At 45.0% G+C, this 17,308-nt stretch overlaps 2 protein-coding genes across 4 annotated transcripts in view; one reads left to right on the top strand and one right to left on the bottom strand.

The window, feature by feature from the left end:
- The first annotated feature begins 81 nt into the window (after positions 1-81).
- On the top strand, positions 82-5,023 carry LOC149285807 (endonuclease III-like protein 1). Its single transcript, XM_089494863.1, has 6 exons — positions 82-295; positions 2,048-2,274; positions 3,257-3,427; positions 3,896-4,055; positions 4,500-4,605; positions 4,900-5,023. The coding sequence occupies exons 1-6, from the start codon at positions 82-84 to the stop codon at positions 5,021-5,023; spliced, it is 1,002 nt and encodes a 333-aa protein (XP_089350989.1).
- A 4,664-nt stretch (positions 5,024-9,687) lies between these two features.
- Positions 9,688-17,308, bottom strand: part of LOC149285806 (Na(+)/H(+) exchange regulatory cofactor NHE-RF2-like) — a 32,102-nt gene continuing 24,481 nt past the window's right edge. Inside the window, exons 3-7 of one of the 3 annotated variants that reach the window (XM_089495009.1) lie at positions 14,041-14,220; positions 11,431-11,584; positions 11,264-11,301; positions 10,538-10,603; positions 9,688-9,846 (exon numbers count right to left, since the gene is read on the bottom strand). In XM_089495009.1, the coding sequence (XP_089351135.1) occupies positions 9,688-9,846; positions 10,538-10,603; positions 11,264-11,301; positions 11,431-11,584; positions 14,041-14,220 (597 nt within the window). Of the gene's footprint in view, positions 9,847-10,537; positions 10,621-11,263; positions 11,302-11,406; positions 11,585-14,040; positions 14,221-17,308 lie in introns of all 3 variants that reach the window. The other 2 variants (XM_089495008.1, XM_089495010.1) reach the window with 2 other exon arrangements.

Below are 17,308 nucleotides of genomic sequence, written 5' to 3'. Positions count from 1 at the left end.
GGCAAAGGTAAACAGGGACACTTGGCAGGTATGCAGTTGGCAGCTATGTGGAGCGCTTAGTAGCATACCTCCCAGTATTATATGTTAAAGCTGTTAAAGAGTGTTTATCGGCACCCGGCAGAGGTGGTAGAGCTGCCCGAGCTGTGCGTGTTATTTATGAAGAGATCACATAGGAATAAATCGCTTTCAGCGCAGACATTAAACCCGCAGTGTAGCCGGATATCACCCACCTGGCTCCTGTCTGCCCACCAACCTGTCACCTCCTGCTCCCCGCAGACACCTCACCGCCTGCAGGGTAACATTTACTACTTCAGGCCTCGGCTTCTGGGCCTACTAGCACCGCCCACTACTCTCTAGCACCGCCCAGGGCACGCTGGTACCGCCCGTTAACTTTTTCATCGCCTGCTAGCACCACCTATGATCACCTAGTTCTGCCTAGTGCCCTCTTGCACCGCCCATTAACTTTTTCATCGCCTGCTAGCACAGCCTATTGCATTCTGACCCCGCTCACTACTAGCTAGCTCCGCTCATTACTTTACATCATCTCATGCTAGCCCCGCCTACTATACTCTAGTACCGCCCATTGTTCTATAGCACCCCATAACACCTGTCGTCATTAACAGCTAGTACCGCTTATTGCCCTCTGGCTCCGCCCATTAATAGCTAGCTCCACTCATTACTTTCCATCATAACCTGCTTATTCTGCCCACAGATCTCTAGCACCACCTACTGCCATCTGGCACCCCGCCCACCATCGGTCTTCATAAACAGCGGACCGGAAAAGCGCAGAGGCTTCTGGGGATTGTAGTCCTGGGGGCTTTCTGGGGATGTCGTAGGGTGGCAATGAGTGCCCCCCAGGTTCCCGTAAGAAGGAGTGAGAGAAACAGGGGGGCGGATGGAGGGAAGAAAGAACAGAGAATCAGGAGGAAGGGAGGGACTGAAGATACTGGAAACACGGCTGGTGAGAATATATGCAGCCTGGAGGAGAGAGAGGGATTGGAGAGAGAGAGAGAGAGAGAGAGAGAGACACATTCATTCAAATACTTAAAGGGATTTCACAAAGTACAGGAGGGAAATTTATTTCAAAGGAGGAGAAAAGTTACAACAAGAGACCGGAATCTAACACTAGAGGATCAGATGGAAGGGAAGGAGGTTTTACTTTACTGAGAGGGAGGTAGATAAGTGGAACAGCCTCCCAGCAGAAGTGGTAGAGTATAACCATGCATGGGATAGGCGTATGACTCCTGAATCTAAGATGAGACCAACGGCTGATTAAGGTTTCAGTCATCACAGCGGGAGAAACTGGCAACTAGATGGGGGCCGAATGGGTCAGATTTGCCTGAAATTTCCATGCCTCCCAACTGTCCCTTTATCTCACTGCCCTACATCGCTCTACCTCTGCCCCACTTTAGAGCTGGACGAGACGGAGCAATAAGGAAACCGCAAACCAGCTGGCTCGATTTTATGAATCGCGTTATTTTTGGTATGTGTTTACGGATAAACGTGGGAGGCGAGGTAGATCCGTTTTGTTAATGGTTCCCTTCAGATGACGGGATGAGGGGGGATAATCCCCCGGCAACACAGTTGTGGCATTCGGATTAAAGAGCGGATAACAGCAGAAGAAAAAAAAAGAATCGGTGCGTGTTGCGTCCTAAACCACACCCTGTCGCCAAAAGGGTTAAACACAAATCTAAAATAGACGCCATTAAAGAAATGGGAATAACTGCCACAAAAAAGATTCTACCTAAAAAATAATAGTAGTAATACCAGTACATTTCGTTATTATTAGTTATTAATTTATATAGCGCCCCCATACTCCGCAGTGCTGTACAATTTATTACATGCGTATGTTAACGATTGAGTTAGTTTTGTAGGCAGTTAGGTTTTGTCATGGTTTCTATTTGGAAATGTAAGTTGCTTTCAGGTGATGCGTTACCTGTTTGGGCTTTTGAATCATAAGCAACAGTCCGACAGCCGGCACTTAAAGGGTTATTAGTAAGCTTTTGGTCCGATGTGTTTTAATGCTGTTTTTTTCTTTCCGTGGTAGGTGGCATTGGACGTAAGAAGCACGTTACTGGCGGTGACGCGGGGGTTAAAAGAAGGGTTCGGGTTCAATATGAGACAGATGGTGGGACTACGGAGAAGAAACCCAAATGGGAGCCGAATAACTGGAAGCGGCATTTAGATAACATCAGGGAGATGAGGGGCAGGAGGGACGCCCCCGTGGACCAGATGGGAGCCGAGAAGTGCTTTGATCACGATGCAGCCCCAGAGGTGAAGCTTCGTCTCATTTATTGCCCTGGGCAAATGCCCCCATGGCTCGCAGATATCCCTGGGTAGATGCGTGTGCCCCGAATTCCCCGCATTAGAACAGGCTATGGGGTAAATACGTTTAAAGTATTAACCTTTAGCGTTATCTTGCGAGGCAGTAAAGCGTTCGTTTTCATGACATCATCGATCAGTTTTAATTTAAAGGGACAGTTTGTTGGACCTGACACCCCCCATAAAGGCAAGTGTATATTAAAGTACCCCGAGTAACCTAACCCCGTGAGTACTTTAATGTGCGTTCTGAAAAAGCCAAGAGGTAGAAACTGCAACCCTGCTGCTGCAGCTGCCCTCCTCCTCCTTGGTCTGACGAGCAGGAGCAGCCAATCAGTGGCAGGAAAGCACCCTGCTGGGGAGGCGGGGAAAGAATCAAATGTACTGGAGAGAGGGGGGATTCTGCTGAACACCCCCCCATGCGTCCCCCCCCCCCCAAAATGTGAGGGGGCCACGTATTATATGAATGAAAATATCCGCTTTAAAGGAAGAGTCTGCGCGTTGCTCGGATGCTTTGGCTTAACCTCCCATTTGTTTCACGCTGCGACGATCCTGCGCGCTGAGATTCCAAACCCAGATATTCTTTTATTTCACCCCTTTGAAGTTTTCCTGGGGAATGTGCCCTTTTTATTTATTCACGTGCTTTCTCTTTAGCTGGAATGCCAATAAAAATCACATTGTGGTCTGGACGCTGGCCACGGGTGCCGTATCTCTACATCTGGATGAACTGGCGGATAATGGAGATAGCCCATAGAACCCCCCTTACATGCATTTGCCTCCCCCAGCTATTTTCTGTGCAGGGGGGGATATGTCGATCCCTTCTTGGCTTTGGAGCCCCTCGTTGACGTTAACCCTGACGTATTAACATGCAGACTGTTGGATTCTGATGTTTTGTGTACCGCGGGATGACTGAGCGCAGAGCGTTTCCACTCCCCAGGTCATGCGCTACCAAGTGCTGCTGTCCCTGATGCTGTCCAGCCAGACGAAGGACCAGGTGACCTCTGCAGCCATGCGCAGACTCCGGGAGCACGGCCTGACCGTCGGCAACATCTTGGAGACGGACGCCGACACCCTCGGAAAACTTATCTACCCCGTGGGGTTCTGGAAGGTGAGGGCTGCTAACAGAATTCAGAGCCCAGGAACGTGAACTCAATACAGACTCAAATTCCATATATGTGTGTATGTATGTATGTATGTGTGTATATATATATATATATGAAATATCTGCCCTTCAAATAAATGTGGCCCTTTGGGAAAACTCAGTAAATTCTCCTGGATTTTGTACTTTGTGCATATTGAATAAAGTTTCTGTCACTTTGAATATTGCCCATCTTACAGTCATGTTTTAAAGTTTAATAAATAACTTTATTCGGTTTAACAAACTCCCCTCAACAAACAATACGATGCTAATCCGTACCATACAATGGGGTGCAAGTAGTTAACCTGCGATAATTAAAGCCAAAGGAGAGAACAAAGAGCAACTCGTGAAGCGGGTCACGGGTCAGCACCATATTATGTTACCACATAACAGCTTCAATTCACCTAACTTTATTAATGTCGCGTTGTCTTGTTTCAGAACAAAGTGAAGTACATCAAACAGACAACAGAGATTCTTCGGAAGCAATATGGCGGCGACATCCCTGATAATGTTCAGGATCTGGTGAAGTTACCTGGAGTTGGGCCCAAAATGGCTCATCTGGTGATGGACATTGCGTGGAACAACGTGTCAGGGATAGGTAAGTGTACAAGAGGTGCCGGGACCAAGAGTACTGTGAGTGCTGAAATAATCCACATTGGGCTTTATTCTCTAAATCAGGAGTTGGTTTTAACTCCCTGAATTCACTTTATATTATGAAGGACTGTTCCTAGCTAACGCCAAGAGATACTCGGCGCACGCAACTAATGGAAACGTCTTTATTAGATGCCAGTTATGTACATAATACCCAAATACAATCATTCTTGCTTTTCTTCATTGGAACACAGGATTGATGGGAGTGATAAAAGGCCATTGGAACACAGGAGTGATGGGAGTGATAAAGGGCCTTTTTTTGACAGCCTTTTCTTCAGTTTAGCATTAGGTTGATATTTCACCCCAGTGAGCTTCTTCCACAAAAATAACTGAATTTGGCCCTTCACAACGTTGTGTGATTAGAGTAAGACACGTAACGCTTTCTGCACAGGGGTCGACACTCACGTCCATCGTATTTCCAATCGGCTAAAGTGGGTGAAAAAGGCAACAAAGACTCCAGAAGAGACGCGGGTGGCTCTGGAAGACTGGATGCCCAGGTGAGAGTCTTCAGATGCATCCTGACTTGTTAGTAACGTAGCATTCAGGCATTGGACGCGACGACTGCCCATTTCAGGAAACGTATAGAATCGCGGTTTTTAATCGCAATGTACACCAGTGGGACGTTGCTTCCAATTTTACCAGAATCAACCTTTATAAATATAGTTAGTTTTAAGAAGGATTGATACGGAGCTTTTTAATTATGTTGCCTGCTAAGTGGTTTCGCTTAATTTCAATCAATCTTTTACCACCCGGATATATGAAGTTCTCCGCACCTTTTCTTTTGTCTCCAGGGATCTCTGGAGTGAGATAAACTGGCTCCTTGTGGGGTTCGGGCAGCAGATCTGTCTTCCCGTGTCCCCTCAATGCTCCACCTGTCTGAACAGAGACATCTGTCCAGGAGCCAAGAAAACGTGACCAGAGCGGCGGACAGACACTTAACCCTTCCACATACACAGCAGTAAAGCTATGTGGCAAGGAACCGGTTAAATGCCATCAGCAAGCATTTCAAAGATCATACCCTTTTTAAGTGTTTTCAGACCTTCAATAAATGTATATAGTTTTATATATTAATAGACTGGGAATGTATCTGATTTATTTAGATAAATCTAGATCTTAATAATCTAGAATCTATATTTATCTAATTTATCTAGCTATAATAATAATTACTAATTATTTAAATATGTGGATAATAGTCAAGGTGATGCCGGTAAAGGGAGAATAACCACTAAATACCTGTGTACAAATTTGCCTTATTTATGGAAGAAAAAAAAATCCTTTTCTTTATATGATTACATTTGAAGCAGGAATTTGTAATTGAAATAGAAACCTTCCAATAAAGGGTTTTTTTTCTCTCCATATAAATTTTTTTTCTTCCAGTAGACAAAACTGATAATATACTCTTTGAAACGAAAACATTTTGTTACCATTGGGATAGTGAAATACTGCATTTATACAACATTTTGTAAGAAAAAGCTGAACATTAACCAAAAAATACAGGAACTAAAAACCTTTTTATATACCTGCTAAATTATCAATAGACATTAAATCAATAAAAATTAGATAATACATTTATAAGTCTGGTATTCGTACGAAAGAAAGGGAACAGGCGGCAGATTAGGAATGTTGTATCAATAAACAATGTTTTTGCGTGCCGTAAAACATGCTCTGCTCGGCGAACGCCCGTACTTGGGAAAGCTGTTTATTAAACACGTAGTAATTTACATTTCTTTTGCGTGTCATAGATAACTATTTATTACATATGTGCCTGGCATAATTAAAAGTTTACAAAAATATCTCGATTCCAAACAGAGCTACATGTAAGGCAGCGTTATGGCCGTGCGCGTCAGCATACACTTCTATGAACAGAAGCAGTCCGGTGATAGCTGCGAGTCTCGGTACTACCACTAGGGGGCAGCAGAGGAAAACGTGCTTTAGTGTCCATAATTACCCAGAAGGGGGGGGATTATGTCATTGTTGACTGCACAACACAGCTGCAGGTATTGGGTCACATCAGATGAAATCCCATTGGTCGGTTTTGGTCCTCTTTATTTAATCAACGCTAGATGATCGTTGGTCCACACAAAGTCATCAATGACTGCAAATAGCATAGTCCTGGCCAAAGGAAAGGCCAACTTCTTCGTTCATCTTTGCAAAAGCCTGCCTTAGGTACAAACTCAGTGCAGGAACCCTTCGGATTATACATGCCGACTGCCATTTAAATCCCTCTTTTTTGGTCTTTTCCACCAAAGCTCCCACCGTCTGTTCTTGCTTTGGATGGTAGGGATTGGAATTAACATAATTTAGCTAAAATACAAGATATTCCATTCTTAACATAACATTCACTCTCAAGCTTCCCGTTACATTCCGTTCTGTTCCCGTTACTTTCGGGATTACCTCCGGGGTTACTTTACAAGGCCACGGCTTTCAAACTTGTTCTAGAATAACACAGAAGATGTTTCCATCCAGTAAATCCGTTACATTTAATTCACAGCAGAAACCGAGCGCAGGAGATTTAGCCTCGCCGCCGTGCGGTACAACCCACGGACATTCTTCAATCCAAATACCCCTGCTTAATCCCGGAGCTACCCGAAATATTTAAGTAGAAGCGGGTTTAGCGGAGGGCTTTTAAAGTTAACTAAACGAGGCGCAGCACAGGTTCCGGGACAATAAGGTTTTCACCCCCAATTATAATTTGCCTTGAAGTGACCCCAAAATTCTTTTTTTGCTAGCAGATTTTTTTTTACAAGGCCAGGTTATCGCTTCTGCTGGTTATTATTGATCGCCCGTGTAAATGATTACTGCCTGCTGATAAAATACTAGATAAGTTCTTCCTCAGAGCTGCTACTCCCCGGTGAACAGGATCTACACTAACCTCTTCGCCATAGAGGGTTAAGATCCAACACCCTTAAAATTCCTCGTCTAATTAACCTTTTATAGTTTGTCAGTTAATTTGCATATGGGGCTGCATATGTAAAACCACATTCTTCTTTGCAGTTACAGGGGGAATACAAAACGGTAATTTTCACGTGTATCAGATTAAAAATGAACCAAAAATTGCAAAAGTTACAAAATATTTTTTAGTTTAGATTTTAGTGATGGGGTCCCGTCCTCACTTAGTCTCAGCGTCCCAAACCCAGCATATTCTATCCATCGGGGTAGCCAGGGGGATTATTGGAAATGCAAGATGCACATTATAGGAGTCAATGCCTTTGTAATTAAACCACTCCTACCACCCTCATACAAAGTGCTAGCCGGTTTACCTAGCTATACCTTTAATTTGATATCTACGTAATATTAGTAGGATAAGAGGATTCCATACGGTATCCCACATTTTTTTATTTTTTTCTCAGATCTGTCGTGAGAAGCAAATAGATGGATAATTGAATTGCCTACTATTTCCTTTAACCAAGAGCACTACAGTTCTTGGGTGTGGCATACGTGGAACAGCCTCCCAGCAGAAGTGGTAGAGGGTAATACAGTGAGGGTATTAAACATGCATGGGATAGGCATACGGCTCCTGAATCTAAGACGAGACCAACGACTGATTTAGGTCGGAGTCTTTACAGCAGGAGAAACAGGCAGACTAGACGGGGGCCGAATGGGGCCGATCTGCCTCCAAAGTCTATATTTCTATATGGGCCATGACTGTCCCTTTAAGGATAAGCATGTAATCCCCCTTTTAAACACCAGGGGTCCTAAGAGGCTCGTTCTTCAGGTCTAAGGATCTCACATTCATTTTGGATGCAGGGTAAGCACTTTGTTTGTAGGGGGAGGGGAAGACTTAAAATGTTTTCTCTTTTTTTGAAGAAGATTACGGTTTACAGATATTTTCCTTGGCTGGTTTCAGCGTAATCTCCCCGCAGTGATTAAACACAGCGTTCTTGGAACATTTACAAGTCAACCTGATATGCGATTTCAGCTCTTGGCTTCTCACAGGGGGAAAAAAAAGAAAAACTTGATGTTAAAAGAATATTTCAGTTCGGGGGAGGGGTGATAAGGAATCTCCTGTGATCTTGGATCAACTACTTTGTTCGGGATTAAATTACCTAATACGAGGATCAAATTGTAATAAAACGCGGCTCCTTCTGCATTCCCACTAACCACACATTCTAAAACGCTCTATTGGTAATCCACAGTGAGTAGCTGTCACCCCCCCCCAATTCCAAAATAATAATAATTAAAAAAAAAAGGTAAAATAGTGGAAGTTTCTCCATTTGTGACATTCTAAGGTTTCCCGAGTTTATAACGGGTTAAATAACCCTCCATTCTTCTAAATCATTTGACACTTGTGGCTGCTTTAAACCCCACCGCCTGCATCGTTATGCAAATCCCCGTACCCCTCTCCAAAAAATGACTGCATCTTTTGTGAGGTCCGTGTTTAAACAGGGGAGGGGTGGGCAGAGGGCAGCACAGAGGGGGTATTTATCCCTTGTGCTTTAGGGCAGATTGTGACGGCTCCAATCTGAGTCCTTCCATTATTTTTCTCTTTAAATCAAACCATCTGCGCATCAGGCGACGATCCGCGAGCCAGCGGTTACCAATGTGCGGACGCGAGGGGACTCTAACATCCTAAAAACCTTCCTATTCCCACACAAAAACCGCATCTTTGGTTAAATGTCTAATAATCTGCTTATCTCTGTCATATAGCACAATTTAAATATTAAAATCAATAACACGGCCTCTTGTTCTATTTCAGAATATTAGAACAATTTAAAGAAGAAAAAAAAACACCTTTTTGTTGTTAAATAATATGGCCCCCCCCCATCCATCACGCGAGATACTGGGGTATTCCAACCGCACGATATACGATTACAATAGGACCATATATTACATGATGTACACGTATCTAATACATGATTTAGCAGACGTTTTGTGCATGCACTCGATTGGAGCGGAAATCTGAATGATAACCACACCGCTGGGGCGATCTGACACGGTAATCTTGTTTTCCCGGGTTAAACAGAGGTGATTCTGGTTTACTTAAACCAGTTCCAGACCTGAATACTTAAAAAATAAGCAACTAAAACTGTCAGCGGTCTGCGGAAGTGAAGGTGAAACCACAGGAAAGGACGGGGAACTTGAAATATAAACACAGGGACGAGGCAGATGTAGAACTTTCTTTTTAAGTATCGCTCTCTCGCCGTTCCATAGAACCCAGCAACACTTCCTTTTTTACTTTGTCCTTCCTCTCTCTTGCGGTACGAATGTGCCGGTTATCTTGTCTCCAATTATCTAAGGCCCCCCCCTGACCTCAGTTGCTGGTAAAAGTATCCGCACAGTGAAGTTGGTTGTCCTTGGCATCTCAAGAAGTTTATTAACCTTGGAGATCCCCCCCCGTAACCCCCTTTAAAATCCACGAGGGGTAATGGGATTTGGATCCATGTGTCACTAAGCTGATGAAGTTGCAATGAAATGCCATGTTAAATGAAATGGTTAAACTTTGATCACATCCTCTCGTTAATGGTCTGGAGAAGGTGTTGTTGCTCCCGTTAATCCTCAAAACCCAGGTTTGCAGTGGGAGACGGATCGAGTCCTGCACCAGTTCCCACCAGCAGCTGTGCCAGGAGGGTGGGTGCGGATCAGAAGTTGCTGAAGATTTCGTGTTTCTTGCTCCAGTCCATCTGGGGGGCGCGTTTGTTGGCTCGCTTGGCCCTTGCTTTCTCCTTGGCTTCTGCTGCCGTGGGGCTAAGATTTAACCCGCTTTCCTCAAAGGGATCCTTTATTCCGAAATCCCCCGCCTGACCAGGAACACAAATAAATTAACACATTTTAATACAAAATGATTGAGAAATGAACTACATGCCAACCGTCAGCATTCAGAAACGCTCTAAACTTCCTTAAACTCATTGTGTGTCAACCACTGAGGTTCTAAAAGGAGATGGGTACCGGACATGGCATTGAGGTTATAGGAGGAGACGCGTAATGGACATGGCGTTGAGGTTCTAGAAGGAGACGGGTACCGGACATGGCATTGAGGTTCTAGAAGGAGACGGGTACCGGACATGGCATTGAGGTTATAGGAGGAGATGGGTACCGGGCATGGCGTTGAGGTTCTAGGAGGAGACGGGTACCGGACATGGCGTTGAGGTTCTAAGAGGAGACGGGTACCGAACATGGCGTTGAGGTTCGAGGAGACGCGTAATGGACATGGCGTTGAGGTTCTAGAAGGAGACGGGTACCGGACATGGCATTGAGGTTCTAGAAGGAGACGGGTACCGGACATGGCATTGAGGTTATAGGAGGAGACGGGTACCAGACATGGTGTTGGGGTTCTAGAAGGAGACGGGTACCACACATGGCATTGAGGTTACTCAAACATGGAACCTTGGGTGGTTGGTCTAGAAGACAATGTCTGGCCTGTATGTATTCATTAACCCCCCTATATTTATATATTTTTGGCCTGTTGTGTACAAAACGCATTTATGTTACCTGTGAGTCTTTGTCAGGACTTTGCAGGTCGCTGCGGGACGATGATGTCGATGAACCTCCATTCATCTGTAAAAGACATCTTACTATTATTAACCTTCATTTCTAACGTCTACGCGAACCCTAACCAGTGATCGAGCTCTACGGATGACCTAACTAAAGCATATTGGAAATATATATATTTTTAACTTATCTCTTGGTGCTTTCTGCTGATTTTTCCACATATTGATATCACTTCCCACCAGGGAAGTCACCAGGGAACACCCACTATGGTCAGGACCGACAAAGACACTTTCTCCAAAAAGGTTTAACTCTTCCAAAGTGAAGTAACTGGGGAGACGGTAATGGTTTTGACTGTTTTTCCCTCTTTCCGTAGCTCAGGAGCCAATGGGCTTACAGTCATAGAAACATCGTACTTCTCTTTGTCCCAAGAAAATTATAAGCAGCCATGATGCTCGTACCATGACACCTCGAGCAAACCCAGGCAAGGCTTTCTGCAATTTATGATATGTACGCTTGTGGAAAGCTAGAAGTTATCCTTGTTCCAGGAGCATAGGTGGTCTCTCCTGATTTACGGGTATTATTAAATATCTGGAGCGTATGTTGAGAATCTTTAATCTCTTACGTCCCGGGAAGCTCATGGAATCTTAAACATGAATCACTACGTGGAGAGAATCCATATTAATTCATGTGATCGACGCCTTAAGGACCTAGACATAGGATACTGACCTGTGTCATTCCGTTGTTGAGAGAAAGTTGGCCGGAACCTAAAAATAGAGAAAAAAAACTCATTTAACGGATCTTCAAAAGAACCTCCAATTTATTAATTGATACAATAAATTGTGTAAATTCCTTGAGGTTCTTCCGAGAACCCGGTGGGGAACGTATCTCCGCACCTTTAGCGTGAGCTTCAGTCGGGCTGATTCCCAGTTTCTTGAAGTACTCGTCGGCTTCCGGGTCCACCACGAGTAATGACGTCTCGTTTTCCTTGGACTTGATGTTGGCCACCACCTCAGAATGCTTCATGTTCTCGACATTCTGGCCGTTCACCTGAAAACAGGAGCGTAAAAACGGGGGGACAATGAACCCGATGAAATGCAACTTTTTCTAAGTTGGCCTCATAAAAACTATCGATTTCAACCAAAAAGACTCAATTTTTTATTTTTTTTTGCCAAACTTTTGATTTGAAAAGCCGTTGATTCACCCCACAACTTAATTGCAAACAGTTATATATCTATTATTTTTTATTCTTTTTGGTGCTTTATTAAGCGAAAATTTCAATTTTAAGTACATTTTTGCTGCCGCCTTTGAACGTCATCAAGTTATCTTTGTTTTCATTTTGCAGCCAGTCCTATAATGTGTATATAAAGGCATAGAGCAGATATTTGCTGCGTCGGCACGGTCGTATTGTTCATTACGCTGCGTGTTACGAGTGTGGAGGGGCGCCTCGGCAATGCGTGTCGGACCCCCGTGGGAATACACGAGGTAAAGGGCCCCTTTTTCATGGAGTAACAGAGAAGTGGCTCCTTTTCTTTGGTTGCCGCTCTCTGCCCTCGGTGCTCGCAATGAAAACAAACACCAAGGCCTCTTTTCCTGGTTACTTAGCAACGACTCCCTACTTTCTCCTCACAGAAATAATGACTCTGTGCTCTCGGCCACCTAGTTCTCTCACACCCTCGTCCTCCCCTAATACTCCCCACCTCCATCATTTTCTCTCCCACAGCCGCCTCTACAAACCCTCATCCTCCCGAGCCCTTCTCTCTCATCTGCACCGGCCTCTCTCCCACCATCCTCTGCCCCATCTTTCTACCCCCTTTTTTCCCCTCCCCATTTATCTGCTCCCTCTTCTATACCTTCAACCACGTGGCCCTCCTCTTGGTTTTATCGCCCACCCTTCCCCTCCATTACAGGCCCTTCATTCTATCTACTCCCTCCCAGCCACTTTTGCCTCTGCCCTCCAGGATCTCTCAGACCTTCTCCCCACCACACCGACAGCGCCACCCTATATGATTTTATATTACCCCCACCCGTCTTTATACTGCCCCCACCTATAACCTCCAGTCCTCATCCCTTCCACCCCCACCTCCCCTCTCTACATTACCCCCCACCCCTCGGTAGCGATACAATTTAGATCTGTAACTCCTTTTATATCTCATATTTATCACAATGAGTGACTGTAATGCTTTATTGGCCGACGAGCTGACGCTTCTCATCGGGCAGCTTGTATAGACCCACACAGCTTGGGCGCAGATAAGAAAAGGAATCGTATGACTTAATGTAACTACAAATCCGGTAACAATTTGGGGTAAACCACAGAAAAGAGTCTTAATGCATCAGGACTTTCTCCCCGAAAACCTTCGCTGTTGGCCGGGATCTCGCGCGGAGATGGGAATGTCTGCTAAGCGGCTCTCGGGAATCCTCGCCGCCTTACAATGTGGCATGAAATATTCATGGCCGCCTCTGGCACAGAGCGTCTGCGAGGTACGACGGAGGATCAGGTTCCCAAATACCACAGGTGGTTTGTCGGAGGTGGAGGATAACACAGAAACGAGACCCCTGCCCCTCTGGCACCGCACCGGCTCCCCCTCGCATGGCTGCACCGGCCGCATTAAATGTGCATGAGGACCCGTGGGCTGCGGGACTAAACCTGCGAGCTGCACAATGGCAGAAGATGACAGATCCACCGGGAAGAGGGTCACCCAGGGTTCAGGGGACTCTGGCAACGCGGGGCGAGATCAAGTGACCTGGGGCACTGAGCACAGAACGTGCCCGCAGATCGGCCCGCGTCTAGTCTGCCCGCTTCTCCTGCTGTAAAGACTCAAACCTTAATCAGTCGTTGGTCTCGTCATAGATTCAGGAGCCGTATGTCTATCCCATGCACTCACTGTATTTACCTCTACCACTTCTGCTGGGAGACTCTTCCACGTATCTACCACCCACTAAGTAAAGTGAAACTTCCTTACAGATAACGGCACTTTTGTTCCAACATTTCTCCTCCTCTGTATCTTGTTAAAATCCCGTTATAAAACACATTTCTAAATTAACACTTTGGGGGCCAGACACATCAAAGACACACAAAGAGTTAATGAATCTCTCCAAAGGCCAAACTTTTTAGTAATTGCCTTTGGCTAATTTCTTTTAGAAAATATTCAAAGTTTAGATAAAAATGCCATAAAAGTGCAACTGTTTCTAAAAACTGGGCACATGATTTGGGTGTGACTTCATTAACCCTTTACGGTACCCTACAGAAGCTTACATAGATATCGCCTTTTTCCATCTTCATAAAAATCATTATAAAGAGTTAAAAGTTATATAAAAAAGAGCCATTAATGCTTTGCCCCTGGCCACACCCCCAAACAAAAAAGTGTTTCTCTTTGGCCAATTAATTTGTTGGGAGGTTAATATAGAAGATTATAGGGCCGACTTAAGCCAATAGGAATTCGATAAGACTTGTATTAAAAAAAAAAAACTAAAAAGCGCGAGCCCAACTCTGGTGGTCTTCTTACCTCGACGAGGCGGTCCTGGGGTCTCAGACCGGCTTTGGCTGCAGGAGATCCCGGATCCACCGAGCGGATGAACTGGCCAGGTCGGGACTTCTCGCTGTGCAGATTAAACCCATAACCGTTGGGTCCTTTCTTCAAATAACACAGACGGGGGCAATGATCCTTCAGCTGGCCGTTTATCTCCTGCAGAAAACAAGAACACAGTTTTAGAGCAGATCCCAAGAACAGCACAGAGAAACATAGAATGTGCCGGCGGATCGGCCCCATCCGGCCCTCGTCTAGTCCACCCCTTTCTCCTGCTCTAAAGACTCAAACCTTAATAAGTCGTTGGTCTCGTCTTAGATTCAGGGGCCATATGTCTATCCCATGCATGTTTAATACCCTCACTGTATTACCCTCTACCACCTCTGCTGGGAGCCTGTGCTACTTATCTACCACCCTCTCAGTAAAGTAAACCTCTCTTCCATTCCATGTCAGCCCCCGACCCTCTAGTGTTAGATGATGGCCTCTTGTTCTAACGTTTCTCCTCCTTTGCAATAAACTGAAGATTCTGCACATTCTTTAGTAAAATCTACCACTGTTACAGCCTCAAGTTGCCCCAAAATCTAAGCGGTGGATTCAGGTCCAGCAATGCTGCAGTCTTTTGGGCGACGGAATTGTTCTCTGGAAGGGTTAATGACCTTTAACCTCAGAACGATTTACGCGGCTCCACTGTCCCCTCCGGCTGGCCCAGATGTGCAAACACGCAATTATCCAGGGCTGCGTGTCAATCAAACGCTGGTTTGCATCTCAAATTCATAGCTTTGCATGATCGGCAAACACTAAAGCCCCGCGAGCTCTCCGGCCAATGAGTGTCTCTGAAATCGCAAACGCCGCGGTAACGACTATTATTCAATTACTCATATCATTAGCGTGGGGTTGCCCTTACATATCAAGCACATGGTATAGAAACATAGAACCTTCCGGCAGATCGGCCCCATCTAGTTCCCTGTTTCTCCTGCTGTAAAGACTCAAACCTTAATCAGTCCTCGGGTTTGTCTTCAGGAGCCGTATTGTCTATGCCATGCATGTTTAAATCCCCTCACTGTATTACCCACTACCACTTCTGCTGGAAGGCTGTTCCACTTATCTACCACCCTCCCAGTAAAGTAAAACTTCCTTTAATTCCATCATCTGGCGGCACCAGAACATTTTGTTGATCTCCTACTAGTATCCCCAATACTGGTACAGGCAGACAGCTGGGGTAACGGGGCGTGGCAATGCATGATGGGATATATATGTCCTGTGGAGATCTAAAGGGTTAATTTCATGTACTTTCCCATGTTCCCTTTTAAGTGCAATTTGAATGTTTGCTTTTTTTTATTTTTTAAGGAAATTGCAACTTTAATGCCTCTGACGTCAACAAAGACAAAGATTGTTAACTCATTAGGCATCGGGTCACCGGAGTGCCTTGGGCACCTTCTACTTAACGCCGTTTGGCATCCATCCTTGGCTGAGAGCAGGAGGAACCTTTACTGATATAACCAGATGCTTGGAATGTTTCTTATCTCTAGAAGACTTTGCTGATGGAATCAAAAAGTTGAGCAATTAACACCCCCCTCAAAAAAAAAATGGCTGGTTTAACCCACGCACCTCCCGGGACCCCTGTGACCTTATCTGCAAAGCAGCTGTTCCTGGCTTCCTGTTCAATCTTCTTTTCTCGCTTGTATAACCTGATAACACGTAACCAGCGCTAAACATCAAACCCAAGTTTTGCGTTTTTTTGTCAAATGTCAAAAGCAGGGCTTTATATTTTTTCTTAGTGGCTTCATGTATTTGGATTCCTTTTACTTTACAGAGAAGGTGGTAAATAAGTGGAACATCCTCCCAGCAGAAGTGGTAGAGGCTAATACAGTGAGGGTATTAAACATGCATGGGATAGACATCCGGCTCCTAAGACGAGACCAACGACTGAGTTTGAGTCTTTACTGCAGGAGAAACAGACAGAGTACACAGGGGCCGAATTGGGCCGATTAGAGCTCACCATTGTAACACCTTTATCTATACATATTTCACAATATAGATTTGTAGAGAGTGTCCATGAAATTGTACACAATCATACAGCCCAATTACACGTCACAAGTAATTAAGGGGTACGCGTACCTACTTTGACCTATGGCTGTAAGTAAATTTATATGGGGGGTAAAGATTTCATTTTGCTCGCTAAACTGTTTCTTAATCCAGCTATACCTTTTGACCTCAACGTATTAAATATATACGTTCTGTTCTTGTTGCCGGAGGCCTGATCTGTCTGCCATGCACGACGACAAAGCCGTTGGAAGTATTAAATTCCATCAAGTCTGCTCGGAACGTAAGCGAAATAATTAATAGCAGCAGAAGAAATAGAGAACGCAGAGCATGCACCGGGTTCTGGAATGTATAAACCATCAGGGAAAAGAATTCCAGAAAACCTTCCTCCTCCAGAATAATTAGACAGCCTGTTGGCAGCACATCGTGCCCGTGATCAGCAATCTGCGAATTCTCAGTGCTTTATGGCGAGGGGGTGTGAGAAGGCATGGAATGGATAAAGCCGAGGAAAGTGTTTGAGGAAAGCCAGATCAGCGATTAAATCTCTCTACACAGAGAGGAAAGTCAGCGTCGGGCCACCCGGCAGAGATCCGGGCTGCGTACGGAGAAACATGTTATTCTCCGTACGGAATGTATGTATCAGCGGGGCGGATCGATAAACAGATCGGATTTTAAGATCTATAATCGCTTTAAAAGTTTAACCCAATAAGTTTGGAATATCACAGTTTAGCCCTTTTTTGGGGGTGGGGGTAGGACTTTAGAATTTGACGGCGCTATATAAAACAATAAATAATAATAATTAGTTCAATGAAGGCTAGCTAAGCATTAGTTTGCATTAGACAAGCATATCTTGGAACTTCTGGAGCTCTCCTTCTTCTGGCGGCTTCATGTAGCTAGCCCCAGAGAACCGTTAGTGGGAGGGAACTGGGCGGGGAGTTAGAGAAAATGGGCAGGAAGTAGGCAGAACATGGGCCGGGGAGAGGACGCGGCCAAACGCCACTTCTCCCGGACGAAAGGAAAAGGTGACCAGGAGACCCAGGGAAGCCGGGCTTTACATGGAGACTCCGGGACACACGCGGCACATCAGTTTCGATTTAGAATATACAATTCTTTGTCTAACATAACAAAACTGCAGTAAAGGAAATATAACACAATACTCGAGAACTCAGGAACTCTACTTACAGGACCTCCAAAAACCTCAATC

The sequence above is a fragment of the Sceloporus occidentalis genome, unplaced genomic scaffold, assembly GCF_023333645.1.
Source record: "Sceloporus occidentalis isolate IW3139 unplaced genomic scaffold, rSceOcc1.0.p SCAF_76, whole genome shotgun sequence".
Taxonomy (NCBI): Eukaryota; Metazoa; Chordata; class Lepidosauria; order Squamata; family Phrynosomatidae; genus Sceloporus; species Sceloporus occidentalis.
This window is presented reverse-complemented; position numbering and strand designations above follow the sequence as displayed.